This window comes from Hakea prostrata, chromosome 3 (assembly GCF_041222555.1).
Source record: "Hakea prostrata isolate BN-2017 chromosome 3, UWA_Hpros_2, whole genome shotgun sequence".
In the NCBI taxonomy this organism is placed as follows: domain Eukaryota; kingdom Viridiplantae; phylum Streptophyta; class Magnoliopsida; order Proteales; family Proteaceae; genus Hakea; species Hakea prostrata.
In genome coordinates, this window is record NC_142602.1 from 22,465,421 (window position 1) to 22,491,478 (window position 26,058).

General features: G+C 39.2%; 2 protein-coding genes across 3 annotated transcripts; one reads left to right on the forward strand and one right to left on the reverse strand.

Annotated features, from left to right (window-relative positions):
- The first annotated feature begins 3 nt into the window (after positions 1-3).
- Positions 4-2,267, forward strand: LOC149021619 (zinc transporter 4, chloroplastic-like). 2 transcript variants are annotated; one of them, XM_089147151.1, is made up of 4 exons: positions 4-390; positions 477-534; positions 641-1,371; positions 1,519-2,267. In XM_089147151.1, the coding sequence occupies exons 1-4, from the start codon at positions 373-375 to the stop codon at positions 1,972-1,974; spliced, it is 1,263 nt and encodes a 420-aa protein (XP_089003277.1). In that variant the 5' UTR covers positions 4-372; the 3' UTR covers positions 1,975-2,267. The 2 variants fall into 2 exon arrangements, with proteins under 2 accessions (XP_089003277.1, XP_089003278.1); XM_089147152.1 differs by having other exon boundaries at positions 655-1,371.
- A 2,943-nt stretch (positions 2,268-5,210) lies between these two features.
- LOC149021620 (protein ROOT HAIR DEFECTIVE 3-like) lies at positions 5,211-25,581 on the reverse strand. The gene is given in 26 exon segments (XM_089149842.1): positions 5,211-6,005; positions 6,232-6,328; positions 6,413-6,507; positions 8,060-8,164; positions 9,660-9,743; positions 9,745-9,822; positions 9,903-9,999; positions 10,081-10,343; positions 10,445-10,569; positions 15,240-15,405; positions 16,164-16,242; positions 20,245-20,336; positions 20,438-20,469; positions 20,472-20,505; positions 20,603-20,761; positions 20,893-20,949; positions 21,051-21,113; positions 21,199-21,246; positions 21,366-21,431; positions 21,527-21,590; positions 21,701-21,771; positions 22,370-22,472; positions 22,588-22,654; positions 24,112-24,261; positions 25,233-25,426; positions 25,505-25,581. Coding segments are annotated over 25 exon segments (2,454 nt in total). The 5' UTR covers positions 25,237-25,426; positions 25,505-25,581; the 3' UTR covers positions 5,211-5,750.
- Between the last annotated feature and the right edge of the window lie 477 nt (positions 25,582-26,058).

Sequence of the window (26,058 nt, forward strand, 5' to 3'; positions counted from 1 at the left end):
AATGCTTTAATGTCGACACTGTGGCTCTCTGTTTCCTCACTAAAACTCACAAACCACGCTTCCAACGTACAGCTTTGCCCTCCCACCCTTCAAATATGTCGACATTCATTACACCACCACACCCCATTCAGTTCTGTCCCTGCACATCAGCCTTCCTTTTACCAATTCCATTAAACCACCATCGCCGTAACTCAAATCAATTCAGACTACTACTCCTCTCTCTCTCCCTGGATTTCTATTAATTTTGCAGCTTCGAGTTTTTACCACTCATCTATCCATTCATTGTTCTTCATTTCCGAGATCCGTTCCTCTCTGCAACATCACAGAGACCCAGATTGATTGATTGATTACCTTTACCTCAAAATTTCGAACATGGCATTCCTCCTCGAGGTTAGGATTTCGAGAGTTTTCACACAGAACCCAATAATTCTTTTCGCTTTGCCTCATGGGATTCTAAACAAATTCTAATCTTGCAGGATATGGAGCCTCTACTCCACCTCAGACGGTTCGGGGGTAAATTTCATGTTTTATCAGGTATGTATGTTTATATCTCAATGAAGACTCGATTCACATTGAATAAAATACGATGCAGCTGTGGATTGTGAAATTAAGTTTTAGTCTTTCTTCTTCTTGATCGAAGAAACTCTGTCACAGTTTGTTTCGGAATCCTTGGCTACAACGACGTGTGGTGGCACCGTAACAGACGATTGCCGGAACGACTCAGAAGCGTTGGTTCTTAAACTGGTCGCTATTGGGGCAATTCTCACGGCTGGTGTTGTGGGTGTTTCAATTCCCCTCGTCGGAAAGCAGCGTAAGTTCTTACGAACCGATGGGAATCTATTCGTTGCTGCGAAGGCTTTAGCGGCGGGAGTAATTCTGGCAACTGGGTTCGTTCATATGCTCCCCGACGGTTCATCTGCACTGTCTGATCCTTGCTTGCCGGAGTTTCCATGGTCGTATTTTCCGTTCGCTGGCTTCATCGCCATGATGGCTTCGTTGGCAACGCTTATGTTCGATTTCGCCGGAACTCAGTTTTACGAAAGGAAGCAAGAGAACAGACGAACGGAGGAGGAGGTTGCGGCGGCTGACGCGTCGTCAGAGTTGTTGTCGAGTACAGGAATCGTTCCGGTGCCGGAACTGCCGGACAAGGAAATCAGTGTGAAAGTGTTCGGAGAAGAAGAGGGTGGAGGAATCCACATCGTGGGAATCCACGCGCACGCGGCGCATCATAGACACAACCACCCTCATGGGCGGCACGGGTGCGACGCCAACAAAGAAGAAGAGGATTTACATCCGCACTCGCATTCGCATGGATTTGGAGACGACGAAGGAGAAGAAGAAGGTGCTGCTAGACATGTCGTCGTTTCACAGGTAAATCCCAAATTCCAAATTCCAAAAACCCATTTGTGATTTGTTTCTTTGTTCATAAATCTTCAAGCAGGAAATCCCATTTGGTGGATGGGCCCCAAATCCAAATCCCAATCCCAATCTGAGAATCTGACAGTTGCAGTGTTGCAGGTACTGGAATTTGGGATCGTATCGCATTCGGTGATAATAGGGTTATCGTTGGGAGTATCGCAGAGTCCATGTACGATTCGGCCATTGATAGCAGCATTATCATTTCATCAGCTGTTTGAAGGGTTTGCTTTGGGAGGTTGCATCTCGCAGGCAAAGTTCAAGACGATGTCCGCTACGTTAATGGCGTGCTTCTTCGCAGTCACTACACCTGCAGGAATTGCTGCTGGATTGGGGGTGGCGTCTTTTTACAACCCTAACAGTCCCAGGGCTCTGGTGGTGGAAGGAATTCTGGATTGTATCTCTGCTGGGATCCTCGTTTACATGGCATTGGTTGACCTCATTGCTGCAGATTTTCTGAGTAAGAGGATGAGATGCAATTTCCGTCTCCAGGTGTTGTCATACTTTGCTCTGTTCCTTGGGGCTTTATTGATGTCTTCTCTTGCCATTTGGGCTTGAATCTTTGCTTCCTTCTTCCTTCTTTTTTATACCTTTTTGTCCCAGGAGCCATTTGTTTCTTGGAAAAGTAAGGTAGAGATAGGCTCAGAATGTTTTATTGTTATTTCCTGCCATTGTTCATGGAAATGAAAAGAAAGGAAAAAAGAAAGAAAAAAACACAATCCCAAGTTTATAGTTCTTTATGTTCTCCTCGTTACTTTTACCTTATTGGAGAGTCATTTCAAGTTATAGGGCACCTTAAATACCATTGTCTAGAGATTTGAAGCTGCAAAATGAGATGTTAATAAATAATGGACCACAAATACCATTGTCTTGGTACTTGCATGCAAACACCATCTACAAAGAATTCCCAGAAGCACATATTTGGAATCCGGGCATTTCGGTGGCTGAAATGTCACAAATACTGCTTCTGACTGGGAATATCTCATACACTTCAATATCTCTAATCCTACTCCATCCACACCCTCTCTTTCACTCGTTGATTGGTAGGTTTTTCTTATTTCTCCTAATCATGAATCCACTGCTAGTCTAGCAAGACAAGCATTGGAAAAAGAAAAATCCACCACTCTGCCTAATGCCTACCAGCAATGGTGGAAATTTTTTAGAAACTACCTTTGCACCCCAAATTTAAAGCTTTCTTTTGGCATCTTCTAAATGCAGGATTACCAATTAAATCTACTCTGTCCCAATCCAATGGAAGGAAATGCAAATTTGTTGTGAACTTTGTGGAGACAAAACGGAGACATTATGGCACGTCTTTGTTTTATGCAAATGGACTAAGAGAATCTGGGCAGCAGGACCAATAGAGATTAAAAACAGAGCAAATTGCACAGGAATCCATACACCATATATGCAATGGCTTTCTCCTTAACCTCCGGTTGGTCATAAAAGCAAAGCGATGGTTTTTCTCCAACATAATCATCATCTGTTATTTTGTGTGGAAAGAAAAAAAAAACTGTATAATTTTTAAAAAGCACAAACCAAATCCCCCACAAACTTCTTGACAATGTCCAACTCTGGTTACAGGTAACAAACAAAATCAGGAAAACACCCCCACCCAAGGAAAAAATATGGAAAACATATCTAAAACTCAAGCTCACAATGTATTAATTGATCAATATATACCAAACTCATTTCCATGTTTGTGTGCAAGGGTATATGATGCTGGCCTATAGGGTGGAATGTGGGGATAGCTGAACAGGAAGAATAAATAATATAAAAGCATAAACGGATCAAAACCTCAACAAGATGGAAGCAGCAATGGTGGTAATTCGAAAAAGACTGAAGTACACAACAACAACAAAGATACCAATTAAAGAAATCTGGTGCAACATCCTAGAATTTCTCAACATGCTACCAAAACCTAAAAAAATAGCATGGCCACTACATTTAACTACATCTTTGGTGGACATCCTAACTAAAAGGCCAACAAGCATTGTTTTGTAACTTGAAATCCCCCACCCTCTTAAACCACTTTTACTAACATAGCATATACTATAGCCTCTAAAGTAGGACAGAACTTAAATACTAGTACCAATCCAGCGCTGCATTATGTATTACTAAGGACTGATGTGCTTATAAATTTTTGTTTTTTTATAAAATAAAATAAAGAATGGACCACACTTTGGAGTTTCATTTGCCTTATGAAAATATATGAAGATTTTCTCATACCATGATTTAAGGTATCACCATTGTCTGTTATTTTGTCCCACTATTATATTTGGCCAAACCGTAGGACACAAAGTAAGAAAGCAACAACAAAAATAGGCTTCGGAAAAATCAATTTGAATCAAGTGTAAGTACTAGAACAATTTTTCAAGGGAACCCATATGCCAATTCCTTTCTGTTTCAAGAAACATTTAGAAACAATTATGAGTGTTTCGAAAAATAAAAATATATTTTTAGGTATTTGATAAAATTTGTTTCTACAAGTAAAAACAATACCTGTCTGCATTTTAATAAAACTGCCTCTTGAAACAAATATAGAAATCATAAGAAAATTTACTAAAATTTCAATTGTGATGTTTAGAGTATCAAATTGCATAAATACTCTTAATAAATTGTTTTACTTAATTTCAACTTAGCATTCAAATTTTACTTTCAAAAATCAATGGAATGAATAGTTGTTGCATCAAAAGTGTTTCTTAATACAAAATTTTTCACAGCTAATGACGGATCCTAAATTATCAGCTAAAAATACACATCAAGCTCACAATATTGGAAGCGGCAAGATCGGTAATGTCTTTCGGACACTTTGGAAAGCCAGAAATGCAAGAGTTTCAAGAAGTAAAAGATAGACAATAGAAGAAATGATTAAAGCACACAACGAATTTTGGGCCCTCTCTAAACCTCCTCAAAATACGGACATCCCGAATGGAACACAACCAGGAATAATCCAACATGCATGGCAGCCACTAACTCTTCCCTATCTTAAACTGAACATTAACTGCATTTAAAGTGAAGAAGAAAAAAAAGGAGGAATAGGGATCGTGTTCAGGGACAGCACTGGTGAACCGTTGCTGGCTTTATCTGAACCTCAGGAGTTTTATTCGGCACTGGAAGGTGAGGCGGTAGCAATGAGGTTAGGTCATCTTTATGCAATTGTTAATTGTTTTGATTACTTGGACGTCGAGTCTAGTTGTTAACAATTGTAGAGGATATAATAAGTATTATATTAATGTTTTTGGGCTTTAGGCTCATGTTTCTACCTAGAAGATTAAACAATGTTGCTGATTTTCTAGCCCGAAGGCCCTATAGCTTTCGAGCGCGATGAATTGGCCGTGTTCCTCTCAGTTGGTAGACATTTACCACTCTCCCACTCTTGCACTTGGCCTTTGGACACCGATGTTGATGGAATCTATTTTAACAAGGACGTGGAATCTCATAAACAAGACTAATGCATCCAACTCCCAACCAATGCAGGATTAAATGAAGTTATGGATTATCTTCTTCCAGAAATCTAATTTAAACTGATTCTGGTTCCAAACTGGAGCAGAGTCGAATTAAAATAAATAACTATAAACAAATTACATATAAATTCCCTATATTTATAATCGATTATATCTATTATTCCTGAAAAAAAAAGTCAATTATAAATTTTTAAAGCAACAAAGGAACATTTGTAATTAACTTCTTTTTAGAAATAATAGATGCAATTGATTGCAAACACAGAGCAATTATATGCAATTTGTCCTTAAAAAAAAAGTCTTGAATCATCAATCATGAGATCAAAGAGGCATATCTTTACCCAAATAAAAATGGCCTCAATATTTTTGCGTCATTATAAACCCCAGTTAATTCTGAATACAACAAAACCAAATTAATTTTAACACAATACCCATCTCTTTGGCAATTTTTTTTCAGCAAAATAGGAAAAATACATCCAATGTGCAACAATCCAAAAGATGGTCAGGATCACCTGCCCTTGCCCTCTGACCCTTTATTCGGACAAGCTACACATATGTCAAATCTCTTAACAAAAAAAAAATACAGATATGTCAAAACAGTAAATTAAACAATAAACCAAACTATAGGAACACTAATTGGGGGCATTTCTTAACCAAAACACAGGCCCCCCCAATCTGAAGCTCTTAATATAAATATAAATCAAAATCTTCTCTCCAGCACGATCACAAGTGCAGATCAGTTTTGATTGACGTGACCGAACTATCTCTACTTTTGTTTCCACCGCAAAGTAAGCAAAACGGTAGCACTTCTGATGAGGGAGAGTTGCATTTGCATGGGCTTAACCAACAACGATATAGCTGACAAAAAGATTAATTTGCTTTCACCTTATCTTCTTGTAAAGGACTTGAATACTCAACTCCATTCTCAGAGGATGTTAGACTAGATGATGCAGCCGATGTAACATTGCTATGAACATGTGCCCCACTGCCCGAACTCTTTGATTCTGCAGCAGGATTTCTCTGAGCATCAGCAGATGCTGGCACTTGGCCTTCCTCTGCTAGTTTCTTGAGAAGATTCATCACAGTAGGAAGAAACTTGGTAGACAATGACAGAAGCCCTGGGAGCTGCAGCAAGAGAATGCCAAGGATAAGGTCATCAGCCTTATTTTCAAGCTCTTCTTTCCCCTTGGGGACAATAATTGCATTCACAAAAGACAAAAGGGAAGACAATTTTAAAACGCCTTGGAGTAAGACTGGGCAAGGGGCGATAATGTCTGAGGTCGGGTCGATTAAACATGAAACATTGTCCCAAAATAAGGTCACACTTCAACATATCATTTAGGATACTCACAGCACCATGGCGGAATTCCCCTGAGATGTCTAGCTGGACCCACAGAGCTTTGAATAGTAGATAACCAACAAAAATAATACCAATGTATAAAGGATTTCTGCAATCAATTAAACAAACATGAGATTAATGTACAACTACAATTAAGATTAGGAAGTTTTGATATCACCAGAGAGTAAACTACCTTAGAAGTGTCATAAATTCATTGAAGCCAAGGATAAGCATTGCCACAATTGCCCATGGAGGAGGCAAGAAATTGTTACTGCGCTTGCTGGCTTCCTGAAAAGTTCAAAAGGAGAGGGGAAAGGCCAATCAAGATTCCTTAGAAAATAAGAATTTTGTCAAAATGACAGGTATAAGAAGTTTATCCAGCAATTACTGACAACAAAACAAAGTAAACCACTATCATCAGCAATGCATATTCACAGACATCTACAGAAATAACTAGCACTCAACAATACTACAAAATCAAAATACTTGAATACACAGAAATATTTGCTTATATTTTATTCTCAGCAACAACTGAAAAGATGTAATCAAAGAAGATGAAGATGCAAGCTCTAAGCTGAACATGGCACATCTTCCACTTCCGGCTCTGGGAATTGGAGGCAATATCTAAACCCCTCTTCAGATAACGAGGGAAATTCCTCTGCTGCACCATCGACCGACCGAACCCCGGGGCACCTACCGCAAGGAGGGGGGGAGCTGGAAGCACCTGCCCTCAACCAACCCAATGAGAGGGACAGGGGAAAGGCTGCCTGGGAGCAGCGGCAGCTTGATAGGGCTGTTGCCCGGAAGCTGAAAAAAATCAGAGACTTCGCCGGAGTCACCCAGAGGGTCCTCCAGGAAAACAACATTCCTGGGAGCGACAAGATCGGCATCATGGCAGTCAGTAGAATAAGTTTTCTAGAAAACTTTCAAAAATGAAAGATGCAACAAACTGTGGCAGTGTCCATGCAGAATCAATTTTCTTTATCCATATCAAATCCAGCAAAACTCTGTTCTGCATTGGAAATTCATTCCATGACACAAGTCACACCTTATTATTTAAAAGTGCAGAAGCTGAAACAAAGAATGCCAAACTCATAGCATTTTGCACCAGAAACTGGAAATTTTAAATAGAGGAGTCATGTAACATGTAGTCACTATATCACAAAACACCGAAGCCCTTTTGTTTATGAAGAAAAAGAAAATTAATGAACCGCCAAAATGGATATCTTGAATTGAGAAGTCAAGTACATCATCATATCAAAAAAGAGAGAAGCATTTTGGCTTATGGAGAAAGAGAAAATTAATGAACTGGCAACTTCAGGATGGTGGCATTGGCTCAACTCGACCTGCCAATGAAAATTTAAAATACTTAACAACAAGCCAATCAAATTTCTCAGTATACTGACATGCAGCCAACAGGATAATTGCATCACACATCACGCATCACAAAAGAAATCTCAAACCAACAGATACTCTATGGTCATTCAATACAAACAGAATAACCAGTTCTACACATAGGTGTCAATTACTGATTCAAACCTCCCCATACACAGTTTAAGATTAGTATGGATAAGCTTATGTCAACCAAGTGCAAGATTTCACTATTTGGTTGGAAATTTTCAAGTGTACTTATCAGAGAGAAGGAAAGGAAAGAGGGAATGGCTAAACCCCCTCAGTGTTTCAACCAAACTATTAACCATCACTATTCAAAGACAATTTTGCAAAACCAAATAGCCCTCTTAAATCCTGGAACAAGAGCTCATTAAACGAGAAAAGAAATTGCCATGACAAATTATGAGAAAAAATAACTGACCAAATCATAGCACCAACTAAAGCATACCTGAGCAGCAATGGCCTGACTGACACTGTATTCTGTCTCTACCTTGAACTGCCTCCACAAAGATTTACACTGGACGGGTGTAATCAAAGTTTTTGATGCAGAAACCTGAGATTAAGAACCAAACACAACTATTTAGTGAATTAAGATAAAGAAAATTTATGTTCCTGACCATATAGCACAGGCAGAAAATTATCTGTTTTGTTTACCACCAAAAGAAAGATACATGGGTATAACCAAGAAGTTTCCCAGTGCATTAGCTGTAAAGATTCAGACATATGAACATAGTGATAGCCTTGGTGGCTGGTGCAACAGTAAAAGTTGGGCTATTAGAACCTACTAGTTGCCAGTTCAAATCTTGGAAACAGCCTCTTCTATGAAGAACAGGGCAAAGGCTGTGTACAGTTGCCCTCCCAGATTCTGCAGTAACGAGAACCATGTACACCAGGACAGCCTTTTACTTTTAATAGACATCTTAACATAGCAAGTTTTTGTCAGCTACATAAAGTAACGGATACCATTCAAAACATCAAGCTCTCTCACTCAGTTCTTTAAGCATAAAAAAAGATACTCTTTCCCTATTTCACTCCCACTCCCATGTTAATCCCTTTCCCCAATCTAGTACATCCAAACTATAAGGTAACTGGGGAAAAATCGCCATAAGGTAAGGTGGATGGTTTAACTGCAATTATGGAGTCCATATGCGATTATGGACGTACACATTATTTAATAAATTCATAAATGAAATTACAAAAACGAACATAACCCAGTACAAGCCCTTACACAATGGATGAAAGACGGTTTCTAAGATTCAGCTATTTTTTGGCATAAAATAACCATCTCATACTCAAACCTGCTTATTCTCTAATTATTCTTAAAGACTGAATCTTTTTGAGTACAAGTATTCCCACACCATTACACAATCAGAAACTCAGTAAAAATACGTTTTCTTTCTAGTTCTTTTAAATAAATTGAACCCAGTCTGAATTTTTAACAAAACCAAATATTCTCCAAATTACCTGCACATGTTTTTAAGAAGAGTGTGGTTGGAGGGTTATGAAGCGGAGGATGCAGAAAGGAATCAATCCCAAGAGCTGGCCACAATAATCCATGGTCTTACTGCCAGGGTAGGCAACACATTCAACTGTGGTCTAGTTTGTTATCTCTTGAAGAGTAGGCTTAGATTAGACAATCAGACCAGAGATTGTCTGCCACTGTAGTGATCTCTCATAACACTGATGTTCCCCATTTTTCCAACTCAGTTATTCTGACATACTCAGCATCTCCAGCGATGCTGCAACTCCAGTAATCTCTTTTCTAGAACCTTTCCCTATCTCGGCAATTTCCAGCAGCCACCAAGTGGGGCATCTCTAGATACCGTAGGAAGGGTTTCATAGAATATTAAGAATTGAGGTATCATGTTTAAGTTCCACTGAGTTTGAAGTTTCCACTTGAAGGAGGTTTTTGATGATTCTTCCAAAAGATGGCAGGCAATTTTTATTCGTCCTTTATTCAAAACTCTTTAGCTTTTCTCGATTTCTCGGATCCTGTTCACTGAATATGCAAAAATAAATGACAAAAAACCATAGCTACAAATAACTACCTTTTCCCAAGTGCTTGATGCAAGTGGGTCAACAATTGAGATGCTCTTGTTTATCTTCTCACTATTTGCAGTATCCAACAGAGCAAGTTGACAGAGTATTGGAAATGTAATCAGTATTTTCCTCCAAACCAATCACGGCCATCACAGAAAGCAACTTCAAGGACTGAAAAGAAGTAAAGAGAAAACACTCAAGAGATGCAAATACTGACAAAAAACAGAAAACTACTCCAAGTCATAACATACCGCAGAACGAGCAGTTTTTGTGATTGCCCGGATGTCTTCCTTCCCTGTCCAAACCCTTGGCATTGAATCAGCATCATGACTAAACAATGTTGAAAACCTGGAAACAGTTTCCCATGGTCATTCACACTGGGTAAAATCAAATATAGCTTGGTCCATAAACACTGCAAAGAGTTTCTACCTGTCCTTCATGCGGATCAGGACTCTTCCAGCTTCTTCTCTTGCCTTTGTTTCAACCACGGTTCTTGCATGGTCCTTTAGGCTTGCAAGCATGTTCTCCAATGTTTCTTGATCAATGTCAAAGCCAGAAAGCGCACTAGAAAACCCAGAGACAGTTGATTCTGTCTCACGCTCAAGAAGTTTTCTTATTGATTTCCATGTTTCATCATTAGCTGCCTCCAGAAGAGCTCCCACAGGTTCTGACAGTGCCATATTCAGTTTACCCTGCCAGAAAGTAGTTCATCTTTAATCACAACTGGATGTGGAATGGAGAAAGCAAAGCTAATTCTATAATTATTCACGGATGCAAACCCATTTTCTCACACCTCATACAATCCAGTAATTTCAGCCAGTTTGGCAGCACGGACTGAGGCAACATGAGCATCTATATCACGCCGAAGCTTATCTCGAACTTTTGATGGGTCCCAGTTTGCTTGTTCGATGGCAGCATCTGTAAAGTAAATGAAACACCACTTTAAATATAAACCTGCAATCCCCCCACCCCACCCCCCGAAAAAGGAGAAAAAAAAAGTAGTTCCAGCCAAAGCAGAACAAGAATTTGATAAAGAAAAAAAGCACCATAGCATTTCCTGAAATTATTGCCAGTTGTATGGTGAGGAAAATTTAACTTGATCAAACCTAATACACCAACACATAAACCAAACTCAAACATGAAACACCTAAAAAGTTCCGCTGGAGAACCTTAGCCATGTGGTATCTCTATGCTTCAATTTCTGACGCAAATGAAGCCACCTAAAGGGCTTGCCTTATTGGAAATTAGCCTTAGATTGGCTTGTGTAAGTATTGGGCCTTAAATCCTATGAGTTTTCTTGGTATTGGGCCAATTAAATGAGCATAAAATAAGGGTATAAAGAAGGAATACAGGATTTACTTAACTAGTTTAGTTAAAGAGTCATGTCAATTTCCTTCATTACTTTCATTTCATTTCACATCAGTCTGTGCTATCTTATTAGTTGAGTATTGGGTCAGACCTTGCTTTTCCAAGTGTTTGAATCTTTTTTTTTTTTTGGATGAATAAATAATTAGATTGAAACAACAACTCCAAGAATACAAAGGGAGAGAAGGGGGGGAACCAAAGCCTTTCAAGAGGAAGGCCTAAAGGGGGAGGTGAGACTCCAGGAACTAACAATCAGCCTATATTTCTAGGGAAGTCAATCATTGGGGGGTGGGGAAAAGAGAGAAGTCTAGATGATACCTCAAAACAAATGGCCTTCCAAATAATGTCAAGGGATCAAGATTTGGAGGTCCATCGCCTAAGATTTTACTCCCACCACAAGTGGTGGATAATCGCACCAAACACAAGCTTGCCAACTTGGTCACAAAGGGAAGAGCCAGAGAAAACTCTCAAGCACCAAGGCCCAATCTCGAACAAAAACCCTAAGAGCGCCTCAACCTAGGCCAAATGGAAGCAAGGGCTTTCTCCCAAAGAGAGTGGGAGAAGGGGCATAAGAAGAAAAGGTGCTCAAGGTCCTCTCTAGGAGGGAGTTAGGGTTAAACAGATTTTGGGGGGTTTGGGGGGGGGGGGGGGGGGGGGGGGGGGGAGTGAGGGAGTGAAGGGGATGTGACCTTTGAACCAAACTAGGGGGCCTAGGGGTCGGGGTGGAGGGGTGTCTAATAAGGTTCCAAGCAGAAGAGGTGGAGAAGAGCTTCGTGGGTTTGGGAAGCCAGATAGCGATGTCACTAAGAGAGGTGTCACTAGTAGGGGGAGAGAGTTCCACACTTATGTGAGTCTTGGGGGGGGGGGGGAGGGGACCAAGAACCATTAGAGATGAAAGTAGAGAGAGTGGTGAGCTTGGGAATACGGATATCATAGACAAAGCGGGGCCCAAAAATTTTAAAGAAGATGCTCGACGGATGCCAAGGGTCTAGCCAGAAAGAGGTGGAGGATCCAAAGGAGATTTGGGTAGAGATAGCAGGAAGGGCTCGGGGACGAAGGAGCATAAGCTTTCTCCAAACCCAAGAGGGGTTAGTAGGGATGGAGACAGTCCAAATGGAGTCCAGAATTAGCAAGTGAGAGTAAACCCAAGAAACCAAGATGGAATTGTGTTTGGAGGCAATTTTCCAGATGAGTTTCATGAGGCATGCAAGATTGATATCGAAAATCCTGCAAATGCCCAATCCCCCTTTGGATTTAGGGCGACAGACAAAAATCCAGCTGATGGGATGGAGAAATTGGAGGATTCGTGACCTTTCCAAAGGAAGGCACAACAGAATGATTTCATGGCCCAGATAGTGGATTTTGGAATGGAGAAGATTCCACACCAATAGAGATAGGAGGATTGGAAAACATAACGGCTGAGCACCACTCAACCAACAAAGGAGAGGAGTTTAACTTTCCAAAGTTGGAATTTTTTGGGGATATGGTCGAGCATCGGCGAACAATGATGGCGAGTGAGGCGGCTAGGGATGAGGGGAAAGCCGAGGTAGGTGTCAGGAAAGGACCCCGACCTAAAACCAATAAGGAGGAGAAGCAAGGAATGGCGGACAAAGACTCCGGAGAGAGAGACTCAGAGAGAGAGAGAGAAAGAGAGAGAGGATTTTTCCAAGTTGACCCAAAGACCAGAGAGGGATTCAAAGGATGAGAGGGCCTCAAGAATGGAAGAGATGGAGGAGTGATCAGCTTTAGCGAAAATCATAAGATCATCCATGAACGCAAGATGGATGAGCTTTAGGGATTTGCATTTAGGAATAGGGAAGATGAGACGTTGATAAGTTTTGGTTTGAAGGTGGGAGAGGACCTCAAGAGCCAAGGAGAAAAGATAGGGAAGAGAGGCAACAACCTTGACGAATATTGACCCGGGAGGGGAAATATCCAGAGGGGAACCATTGGTGATGATAGAAAAATGGTGGGTAGAAATGCATATCTCAATCCAGTGGACAAGGAGAGGGGGGAAGCCCATTGCAGAGAGGACTACACTAATGAAATCCCAACGAATTGAGTCAAAAGCTTTGTGGCGGTCAACCTTAAGGAGGGTTGCCAGGGAGTGGTCAACTCTATAAAACCCATGAACAATCTCCACACAGAGGATAATGTTATCCGAAATGCTACGCCCAAAGAAGAAGGCAAATTGATTGGGGCTAACAAGAGAGGGGATGACTCCCATGATTCAGTTCCCAAGGACTTTGAAAATGAATTTACAGTTGAGGTTGCAAAGAGAGATGGGATGAAAGTCAGAGAGGGAAGTGGCCCCGGGTTTTTTTTGGAATAAGGCAGATGAAGGTATGGTTAATGGAGGAAAGTTTAGAGGGATTGAAGAAGAAACTACGGACGCATGGAAGAGGTCATCCACAATGAAGTCCCAAGAAGCCAAGAAGAATCCCATACTAAAGCCATCAGGGCCAGGAGCTTTGTTAGCCTTATGGGAGCAGATGGCCGAGATGATTTCCTCGGGAGAGCAGATGAAACTAAGGGAATCAATGGAAGTGGGGTCAACAAATTTAGTTGAGATGGGAGGTGGGGAGGGGGGGGAGAAGAGGGGAGAGAAGATGGGAGAAGAAGGAAGTGACTTCGGCCTTGATACTAAGGGGATCATAGACCCACGAGCCGTTCCTAGAGAGGAGGCAAGGGATGGAATTGAAATTAAGGCGGGCTTTAAGGGAGCGGTGAAAATAGGCAGTATTGGCATCCCCAAGCTCGAGCCATTTGATTCTCGCCTTTTGACGAAGAAAGCTTTCTTCCTGGGAAATAAGGGGAAGATAGGTCCAGGGAGATAGATTTCTCATAATCCGCAAGAGAGAGGGTTGTGTTTAAATCTTTTTGTGTTCTATACAAGACTGTAAATGCTACCGCCTTGTACATGAATTTGATTAATGAGATTGAGGGGGCCAAAAAAAAAGGAAATATAGCCTTTTCCTTTATTTGGTGACAGATTATGATGCTGCAAGAGTCCATCAATGAGAGACCAAATCTGAGAGAGGCTACACTATCTTCTTCCCCTCTTAGATTTCTCCTCTCTTTTCTTCTTTTTCTTCTTCTTCTTCTTTCTTTTTCTTTTTCTTTTTTTTTTTTTTTTTTTTTTTTTTTTTTTTTTTTTACCATCACTCTAAAATTCCAGCAAATCTGAGAACCAATTGAAGTATATTTACTGTTTCTGGGTGAGGCCTTTCTTCCCACTCAAGACACCTCCTTTTTTTCTTCTTTCCAGGGTTGCTATATTACACACAAAAAACTAGTTTTGATAAGAGAAAATTTTGATGGAAAAGGCAGAACCTATGCTGCCAGCAGAAGGTTCAGTACTCCGCAGATTTCTACTCTACATGGATAGTGAAGTTTCCACAGTTCTAGTTCTTTTAAGTTCCTTTGCAATTGGTAGCTAGTCTAATTCATGTATGATGAACACTATAAGTGGTGGCATGCCTCTTCCGGTTTTACTACCAAGGCAGTATTGAAGGTCCACTGAATATTCCATCAAGCCAGAAACTTCCCCTAATATTTCAGGGTCTTTTTGGACTGCTGGTAAACTCAAACCGCCCCCTCCCCCCACCACCACCACCACCAAGATTTTAAAAGAAGAGTGTCCATACCATACGTGGTTAAGTCTTTATCTTGAACAATGAGCACTCTTCGTAGGAGTCTTACAGAAAGTGTTTTGGTTTTGGTATTTTTGAAAAAAAAACAGGGATGGACAACCATAGAGAGATTGAATCCTCCATACTTCAAATGATCAATGTTTGCTCTTGCATCAGCATCAAACATCCTGAACTAGGGTAGTTTTCTCTCCGATTATCACCAAACAGTGCCACAAAACTACAGTAATAAAGGGGAAGTGAATAGAAGAATATGTGAGCAAAGGAATCATTAGTCATTTTAATCACTAGCAAAAACTATTTTTCTTTTCCAGGAACACTCCAGAGCTGTGGTAAAAAAATATTGTGTAAAATAAATAAAACATCATGGAGGTGCTGAGGTCTCCACAATTTTACAGAATATATTAATCTAGTGGATGACTAAGCTTAAGTTAAGACCTCTAAAAGCTAGCAAGAAAACAAATAACAGACAGAAACACCCAAGGAAACAATGAAACTACAATGTCTATACCTACTCAGAGTCTAAGAGACAAGATTATAAACGGAACACAGCAAGAATGTTTCCAACTGTACCTCTAATTCCTTCATCAAATGCATCCATTGAAGACTGAACACAATGACTTGCAGCAAGAGCAAATCCCTCCCCTCCATTCAGAGCCTTCTCAAATGCTTCCTTAAAATTATCCAGAGTTCCAGACCGTATGTGGCCCAGCATTGACTGGTAGGCAGGTTGGACTAGCTGAAATATTCATCAGAAAAAAAGCAATGAGAAAATATGAGCAACTTCTTCTTCTTCTTCTTCTTCTCTCTCTCTCTCTCTCTCTCCCCCTCTCCCTTTTTTTTTTTATTTTTTTGGTGGGTTGGGGGGGGGGGGAGTATGGGTACAGTGATGCAGTCTTGCATCAGGCAACCCATAACTCAATGATACAAGCTTCAATTACAAAAAACTTGAGTGAAGCATAAGAAAAGAATTTCATATTATCACAGAAGACAATTCCAGTGACCCTCCAAATCAAATGTATCCTTCCAGTAAACCAAAACACCAACTGGTCAGAGGGATCACCCCTGACTAAATAGCTTGCATGGTTTAGCTTAAAAATGACAACCAAAACAAACCTTTTTGGTAATTTCACAAAAATATAACTTAAACCCAGATCTTCCTTGTATTTTTCTTCTGAACATGTTAAGACCAATTACAGTTTATTTTAGGGTCCAAATGAGCATCTGACTTCTAAACCCTGGTCATAAATTATTCTAATTTTTTTTAAAACATGATATACTAATGATGTACCTCAAGCCCTATCCCCACCAACTTGATCATTCTTAGTTATAACTTATAAATGAAATATCCTTGTAGCACTGTCCCTATTATTGCTAGATAGGTAAGAACAGTTTTTCTTTTATAATTCCAAAATGTTTTGGACAATTCCTTTAACTATTCTGCTGATCAGAGAGAATTTCTAGTTCCAGAAGAGTTGAAGGCTTTTAAGTAAATACTTGCAACAATTTTGCCTCTAGCTGCTGCCGCTTAGCTGTTCTGACACCTTCTTCAAAATATACAGCTTCAGCATCATACCTGCAAATTGAAGAATGAACTCAACAAATAAATTTTGCAGCAGAAAGACTAACACAAAGCAAACAAAGCACATAACAAAGAGATTCAATAAATGATTCAAACCCCACAATACATGTAAAATTTTCTCTTCCTAAGAAGCCAGTCAACATCTTTCCAAAACATTCCACTCTTTTTATAGGCAAAGAAAGACTAATCAGAAGATTGTACAAGCATAGTAATCATATTGAGTCCCTCATAAAATGAGTAGGCACATGCAGAGAAAGTACAATCTGGTCTTCCCAACAAGATACAAAGTGCAGTCTGAAGCAGATAAATTTAAGTCAATATTTAAGTGATGAGCTCCCATTCTGATGGCTAAATTTTGATCATATCAGATCTCGGAGCTAATGGCCAGGTTAAATCAAAGATGTTAACATAATTTTAAATTAAAATTTCAAGATAAAATCAGAAATCAAACAACCCAAATAACAGATACAAATAAGATGGAATAGCGAAGATAGAAAAGGGTGATCAATGGTGGATAGAAGATTTTAAGTGATGTATACTTCTCAAATTCTTGTACCTGATTTTGAAGAACAACCCACTCCAACCAATTTGGCATATGGTACGGCCCAACCCGATAGACCAATCCTGTTTGGAGAAGAATTCATATGCTTTACCATCTTCATTAAAAGCACAAGTGAGATTTGGGGGGTTTTTTTCTGACTTGGGATATCCAGTGAGAGCTCGCAGCCACATTCTGGGTGTCCTTGAGCAATCTTCGTCTAACTTCCTCCCATAAACAATGAAAACATCTTCAACTTCACCCGTGGGCATGGAAAAATTGCATTGGTATGTGAACCACATTGAATCTTTGTGTTGTTTACTCAGTTTTAGTTTATTTCTGTATCTTCTTTGGTGTTCCATCTAACATTTAGGAGTACAGAAAGGTGAATGGTTGTAGAAGGCGAAGGATTGTAATTACTTTATCTTTGAAAAGCAAAGATGCCCCAAAATGAAAACTTTTATTGGACACATTAGTCCATTCCATTACTAAACACCATTAAACCACCATTATTTTTGTTTATAAATCCTGAAAGTACCCTTTTAGATCCTTGGAAATACCTGAATACCTTCGACACCCAATTGTCTTCTCCATTTAGCTCATCCTTATTCCTCCACAGCCAGTGAGAACAACATAGCAGAGAGTGAAAGAAAGTAAAAAATGATATCCAATTTAGCTGAAATCCTGGTAGGATACTACTGATCCACAGATCTATTAATTCCAGTAAACAGCAAAGTCATTCCGAAGCTTTAGAGAAAAGCCACTGAAACAACGCCAGGCAGATATGCTTAAAGCCAACCTCATTACAGGCCTGGTCTTTGCAAGACAAGTAATGTAAGGGTCCAAATTTCTGGGGTTTCAATCAAACTTAAGATGAGTTCTTAGGAAGGGTTGATACTTGAATGCTTTATCAATTCCAACCCATAAAACCCTTGAATTAGCAATCGGAAATTTGTTTTGAGAATTATGAAATGGATTCCAACGGAGAAATGATTACTAGATCTGAAAGCCAAATGTAATTTTCACTCACCTAAATGTTGATCACAACGTGCCAAAGAAGGGGTCACCCTTGGGTAAGAAGCAACATTATAAATCTGAAATGAAAGAAGATCAGGGATAAGGGAAGACGCTTCATTTCTCTTGGGATGCAATTGTGTCCAGAACAATATGAATAACAGTATAGAGAAAATGAATAAGAAGAATAAGGGAGCCATAGAGAGAATAGCACACAATGGAGCCAGCAAGATGGAAGTAGCAGAGAGTGAAGAAAGTAGGGAGTAGCAGGGTGAAACTGAGAGAGAAGCAACCTCCTGAAAACGAAGAGGAGAATTTATTGAGAGAGAGATAAGTAGCTGTACCTATTTCCGTCTTTGCTTCTTCTTCTCTCACTCCCGAGGAACTCTAATCAGTGCCAACCACACCTCTGCTCGTTTCTGCTCACTACATCTCTCTGGTTTCCTAAATTCATTTCATCTTCCCTTATTTCACCTAATTCTCTTTCCCTTCCCTCATGTTCTTCAAGACTCTAGTAGAAAAAGAAAGCCATTTTTTCTGTTTTAAGGTCGATCTCTGATGTTTTACTGCAGCCCCGGTGGGAGGAAAAAAGAAAAAAAAAAAAAAACAAAAAAAAAAGGGGGGGAACCACAGCCCACCCCCGAAAAAAATATAATTCTTACTGCTTTAAATTTTTTAACAATCCTGTCCCTGACAAATATAAAAAATAAATAATTCGATAGGCGGGGGGGTTCGAGCATCATGGGTATGTTTTAGAAGAATTTCTTAACCAAACCCCATGACATCAAGACGCTGGGAAAATCCGAAGAACCTGTTTCACTCACCACTAAGAGGAAGAAGGGCCGGGGGGCGGCCCCCCCCCCGGCTGGGGATCGAACGGCCGGGTCTTCTTTTTTCCCCGCGGGCGGGCAACAGCAACCGGCTTGGGGGGGGGGGGGGGGGGGGGGGGGGGGGGTCGCGGGCCCAGGGGGGGGGGGGGCAAAAAAAACAGGGGGGGGGGGGGGGGGGGGGGGGGGGGGGGGGGGGGGGGGTGGTTTAATGGGGTTTTTTTTTTTTAAATTAGCCTAAACTTGTGGAAGGGTATAATGGTCGTTTTGTCTTTAATACTAACCATTCTAACAGAAAAGGGGATGGAAGTTTTCAAACTTATAAAGGGGTGTCAGTGCATTATGGCCTCTGTTTTGGGGTGTCGGTGCAATTTGCTATAACTAAAAAGGAAAAAAAAGTGTTTTAATAAAAGAGTGACTTGCTAAATCACCTAAATGGTCATATCTTATTAGAAATAAGGCTTCAGTTCGGTTACATATGTCATATGAGTTGCCTTTAGTCCAATGATTTTGCTCTGTAATTGGCCCATAATATGCTATTATGTGTTTTACTTAGGCTGGATTAGGATTCCATAAGCCAGTAATGTTTTTGGTTTCCTTTATTATTTCAGCTTCACAGCCAGTATGTACCTTAAATTGTTAAGGATTGTGTTAGGCGGTTAGGCCTTTCATTGTTTTTGTTCTAGACAAATCAACTCTGGCACCAGAAACTCCTGCTACCACAGGGGGCAAACATACACAGCCATACCCCCTTCTTCTCAATAGACTAATAGAGGCTCTATCCAAGTTTCAAACGCACAACCAGGATCAAATAGTACAACTAAAACATTGTCCCAGGCTCACTATCTCCTAAACACTAATATAATAATAATAGGAAACATTACAATAATTTCCCCAACTCAACTTGAAGACCATCCTGCATTCTTGCCCATGACATGCAAGATTTTAGCCAGCACTAGTCAAAATCAATCCCATACACAATGTAGATTTTGGAAATCTTCTGCATTAAGTTACTGCCACCTCTTTTCTCATGTGAACTCTTTCATATGCAAACATGGCAACACCAAACATGATGTAGTAACCAAAAGAAGGGCAAACCAAGATGATTAAAATATAAGGAATAGAGAAAAGGAATTATCAAAGCATAAAGGTGACACTTCAACAATTCTGAACAAGATAAGAGGGAACAGAAATGCAATGCAGATATTTCTAGTCCAGTAGTTATTGAAATTAGAGAATAATTTATTTATGTAGAAGAAAGAAAGAAAAAGAACTCAACTTTAAAGTGAAATTTTACCATGAGAAGAAGATCAAACATTACTGAATCAACTTTAGAACCTAACAAACCAATACAAAGAAACACAAACCTTCTCTAGTCCATCAATTTCTCCTGGTAATGGTTGAAGGAATGGACATGCAAAGGTTTGTACCATAACTACATAACCTCATAAAGTCAAATGCTAAGAGTCACACAAAGCAATGTTACATGTTAAGAAAAATAATGTGTCTTCTTCGAGAGAGAAATTGAACTAAATCATTCTATTACAAGCACTAATAAATGTATCATTTACAACACCACCAACAGATCTAGTATTTCAATAAATCTGGAGCACTCACTCTGATAAACCCGTGTTTAGAATTACACTCAGCTTTTTCCCAAAGCCTATAACTGGTCCAGACTGGACAGTCTCTTCCAGCTGACACCATTCCTGGGATAGTTAGAAAGAAAGAGATACCATGGTCATCAATGTTGCCTATTAGAGGATAAACAAAACCAAATGTTGGATGGTGATTGGTGCACATCAAGTACCTCATTTGCAGTGAAAGAGTCAAACTTTTCTTTGCAATTTCTTCACATCGCACAGTTGCAACCATAACCTACAAGCAGAGAACAAAAGGTGTGGTTTACATATACATGAGGCAATCCGATCTTTAACTTAATGGATCCAACAAACTGATTATCTGCCAGGTCTACCTTGTGAGCAGGAAGGTCAAGGTCCTTGTTCTCTTTAATAATTTTCCAAATTTGTTGCGCACTGAACGAAAACCCTGAAGCAGGAACTACACCCCGTCGATCTCCAGCAAGTCCACCAGGAGCTATAGACTGATAGAATCGCTGCCTTAAACTAGAAACCTTCATAAACAACACAGAGAAGACCATATATGAAGCAGATCATCTCCAAAATGTTCACAAGCTTAAAGGTTTAGCAGAAATCCTATTTGATTTCCAACAAACCATATGCCATGCACCATAAGCTAATGTACCTGCTCTCTAAATTGCTCTTCCTTTTCTTCATAACTAGAAAGTGCCACTACTTCAACCTGTTATTTATACAGTCATAATCCATTTAATTGCAACCATGTAAGCATTTATGAGTAATGAATAAAGAACATACAGTCAACTGAGAAGCACATGATCTTACATTGAAAAATTCACTCAATGGCGTTTCTTTGTGTGCTTCAGGTTTAGGAACAGAGTCCCATATCTGAACAGAAAAAACTTAGGTAAAGAAGCATATCCATCAACCCCAAGTTCCCAACAGATGCAGAAAGGATCACTAGGTTCAGTACCTTCTGGATATCTTCCCTCAGAATAGGTTCTAAGCTTTCCAGTGGAGTCTGCATGGCAAAATTAAGGATAAGAAGAAAAAAATATGGTATCAATAGCCATCAAGGAAAACAAGATAACGCTGTACAAGCTACAACTCGCAAAGAAGGGACAGAAGCTGCGGACAGACCCTTGTTTTATCACGTATAACAAACAATAAAGTTGTTTTGCGTGGACTGAACAATCGCATCATGACCTGGTACAGAAATATCATCAGAAAAGATAACAACCAACGCAACAGACATTGAGCAAACTTTCCTGGACGCCATATATCCCAGGGAAAAAAGATACCTGAAAAACGGTCTTTAGAAGAGGCTTATTTGCAGCCTGCTCACGGCCAATATCATGACACCACCTAGACAGAATAATTTTAGCATGTGTACAACAAAATGTCACCCATGAAAGAAGAAATTATCCAATGAAAGAAACTTAAGATGTGTTCATAATCTCAAAGTCGTGGCTTACATATTTATGAGTACTATATCTGAAACGGCAAGAGCAAAAAGGGCACTTTGCTTCTCAAATGCAGTATCATCCTGCAAATAATACAAAAGCTTCAAAACCAGATCTTATATCTCATAGTAAAAATGTAGTACCTTAGCCCCTTCACCAAATCCTGGGCATATACTATAAGAGACTAGATTGAAACTTCACAAAATCATGTGCCTGAAAGGTTCTTAGATTAAATACAATTAGAAGCTTTTATCCTTAATACCCCAGTAAAGCAAAGAAGAAGACAACAAATGCAAATTCCAAGGACAACCAATCAACCCCCTTCATGTCACCCCAAAAAAAAAATCAGTTGTTGGAATTTTCACACCTAAAGACATTACAAAACTGAATTTTAACTCATACCCCCCCCCCCAAAAAAAAAAAAAAAACTGGATTTTAACTCAAACCCAAAAAAAAAATTTTAAAAACCAAAAAAAAAACTGTCATGCACATATGTGCACTCAATAGACATGAATTTTTTAAATAAAACGTCCAAGTTAAAATGGTTCTAACAAAAATGTAGTATCTTTTGGAAAGGAATAAGCTTCAGAAACAAAAAAACTCCCCAGCAAGAAGAGCTAAAATAAAGTGGCATGCATGTAAACAATACACAGTAACATAAAAGATGACTTGGAGTAGCACCTCTCCTCTTTCTCTTCCATCAGTGCCCTCCAGATCCATGACAATCGTGCAAGGTTCAATATCAACACATCTTGCCATCCAAATACCCTTGGTTGTTTGAGATCTGGAACAAGTGCAATTTCAACATCAAGTACCACAGATATGATGCCTACCCAAAAAACAAAATAAAACAAAAACAAAGAAAATAATTTCAAGTTTAAGGAGAAAAAAACACTTGCCTTCCCTTGAAAGCATCCATCTCTCGAAAGTTGGTACGAAATAGATGGTTCAAAAGTGTGCTCTTCCCTGTCAAAAGCATAGACGATAGATGAAATATTTTTTGAATAACACTAGTCCAGTAAATTTATAGTCTATGCATATCGATACAATATTGAAAAGCACACATAACATCTGGGAGGATGCTTCATCTCATTCAATGTACATGATAGTTTACAATTATCTATATGCTAATGGTACAGAAGTCAAGAACAATAACAGGTATAGAAAAACAAACAATGCTTTGTTCACAGCCTCCTAGAATACAAAGAATCTGCACATATGGTACAAGATGTGGCGGTACATGATAATTTATGATAACTATGAACTGAGAAACATTTTTTCTAATTCTTTTTTTTTTTTTTTCACTGTCTTGAAGAGGTGGAATTGGTTGAATAGGCAAGGGTCAGTTGTTTGATTCAGTGGTGAGCAAGAGAGTTTAAACTCCACAACTAAACCACCAAACCTTGTAACTTCACCAAGTTTGCAAATTGGGGCTCTAAAATAAATCAACAAAGATACTGAGTTCTACTAAATAGTTATTCTCATGGATAAAGAATTATATTGTGCCAAAATACAATACGATCCAACTTATTACAGATAATTCCAGGCAAAAAGCAAATTGTAGGTTAGTATGGTTGTCAAGGCAGCGAGGCGACCAAAGAGGTTGGGGCTCCGCTTAGGCGATTAGGCAACAAAGCAGTCCCCCTAGGCGGCAATAAGGCGAACCAAAGCGGTTGGTTTAAAAATTTTCAATATAACTACTTTCTATAACAAGCTAAACAAACATTCAATAATCACATTCATCCAAAAAATATATACCTCATTATTCCGATTTTCAAGTCATTGTCCATTTAATGATTCAATGATTCTCGATTTGAGTATGGTTCATGCTTCACATTCTGTTGCCAATGGACACGGGGTCCCTTGCAGTTTGGGTCTCAATTCCGAAATGACTAACTATTAAATTTATATACGGCTTTGTAGAATCAATTTTGATTAAAAAAAATTAAAGGAAAAATTACTATGTACAAAATGTCAAAAAAATAGTTGTTTAAGCATCAAACGGCAAAAAGACACACAAGGCGACAAAGCGGTAGCGCCTATGTGGAAAAGCAGTAAAAAAACAGCACGTCAATTAAACAGTGTAAAGCAAGACAATTTTTCAACCGCCTTGCCACCTAGGCAGACACTTTCACAACCATCCATCAATACCTACTGGCTTTACCAAAATCTGTGTTATTTTGCATTGGAAAACAAATTCAGGATGGTTCATTCAAGCATGTGGAAGAATAACCAAGTCCCAGCTTGACAGTACAAGATTTGTTTTTTTGGCCTTCATTTGTAAGAATAATTTTTGCTCTAGTGTGGAAAATGTACACATTCAAGATATTGAAAATGAATGACCAAAAAGCAGACTGAGAGATAACATTTTCCAGTAAATATCAAGAAAAAAAAGATTTGAAAATTCAGTAGCAAATACATACCACTACTTTGTGGACCCATGATAGATACCACAGCATAGGAGAGTCCACAAGCACCAAGATTCACCTCCTTTGCGAAGTTGTCCAGCCCAGTGATATTAAATGCACCATCTCCATCAATGAGATGGGTTGAGCAAGAAGCTTCATCCATCCCTGCTAAATGGAGCAGTCAAACCAATGAATTAACTTTTATAATACATTCTAATGAAATTGAAGTTAATGGACTAATAGTGTATCAGCTAAATTTGAAGAGTGCATTTGCTCAGCAAAATGATTTTCTTCCAAATTTAAAGCATCTATGCATGAGAGAGAGAGAGAGAGAGAGAGAGAGTGTGAGTTTAAGAAGCTTTACATTTGACCATCAATATCCTACACAGGCAACCAAACGAATAAAAAACCTGTCGGCATTATATATCTTTCTGGTGGCCTATGTTACCCATAATGTTTAATTTCACAAGAATCGATCCTCTTTTCCGATTCAAGACCTTGACAAACGTGCTACCCAATGACTAGTGGTTACATCTTGAATACTACAAGAAGTGTACCAGGTGGTAGAGAGTCAATTGAAATAAACTCATTCAAACTACACATCATCCGCTGCACTTAATCATTGAAGAAAGACACTATCCAGAGAGAAAAAAAATTAAATAAATACAGTGTAGTCTCTTTTGTATTTCCTCCACAATCCTTATAACAGGTAGAAAGGTATATAAAGCTTAAAGTTCACAAGCTTGTTATGACGAATGGTAAGACGAGTACCCAGTCTTAGATAGCTCACAACCGTTATTCTTCGTGAAATTGCAATCTGGATATTGCATCAACGGAATAAATAAATGATATTTAGGTGAAATTAAATACTAAGCTCAACTCATATGATTAGCAGCAGAATCTCCATTCCCAGTCCCGACCAGAGCAGAAATAAGAAAATTAGGGTGGGACAAGGACCTAAAGAACCATTCGAACTGTGTGAAGTAAGACGAATTAAATTAGCCTAGATCACAAAACCATCCAAAAGGAGCGATTATCATACAAAGAAAATTACTAATTAGAAGAACAAAACACCCCTAAAAAAACAGATCAAGTAGAACAGATAGGCCAAGAAACAGAAGAAGTCGAATACATACCCATCGAATAAATTTGGCCGTAAACTAGGCAAAAGTCAGGACGAGAAATCGAAGCTTAGATGGAACTCCAAAAATCCAGAAAAAGATCGAGTTGCAGGAGAAAAAATGAAGAATGATCCAAGATGGCTATCGAATCACCCTACTTTTAAAAAAGTATCCTAGGCTGGCCTGGCTTGACTGCTTCGGTGCTTCTCCTGTAAAAATATTACTATGATTTTAAATAAAATCATTAAATACGCTAGCTATACATGAATTTGGATTCAAATACGTACTGTGTATACGTTGGCTTCGTATGATTATACGGTTTCCGGAGGGAACGATGATTGATGAGAGATGGGAACTTGGAGCGACGGAGAGAGAGATGTAATGTTTCCGCCGCCAACCACCTTTACTCCGCCTTTTTGGCTTGCTGCTGTCCTCCCGGTCACCGACTCTGAGTAGGCCCCACGAACCGTCCAACCTACCTTTCGGGTTTAAAATTCTTATGTTTCTCGTCTTTTCTTGTAAAACTAACTTTTTAATTATTTTCTTTTACTGTTTATTAAATAGAAAATGACAACCCTCTTCCGAAGTAAAAATTAAAACCCATTGATGTCCTAAAGGATTTTTTTTCTGGATTCTCTACGTATTAGGATGAAGGTTTATGTTACGTTTTTAGGTTGTGCTTGGTAAAGGTAGAGTGGGAAAAAATGGGTATGAAAAAAAAATGTCACCTCCATGTGTTACTTATTTTGCGAACATAAATGAATTTTGCGAACAAAATATTAAATGTATGTCTTATTTTTTAGTTTTTTATATTTTTTTATAAAATTTCACTTATTTTGTG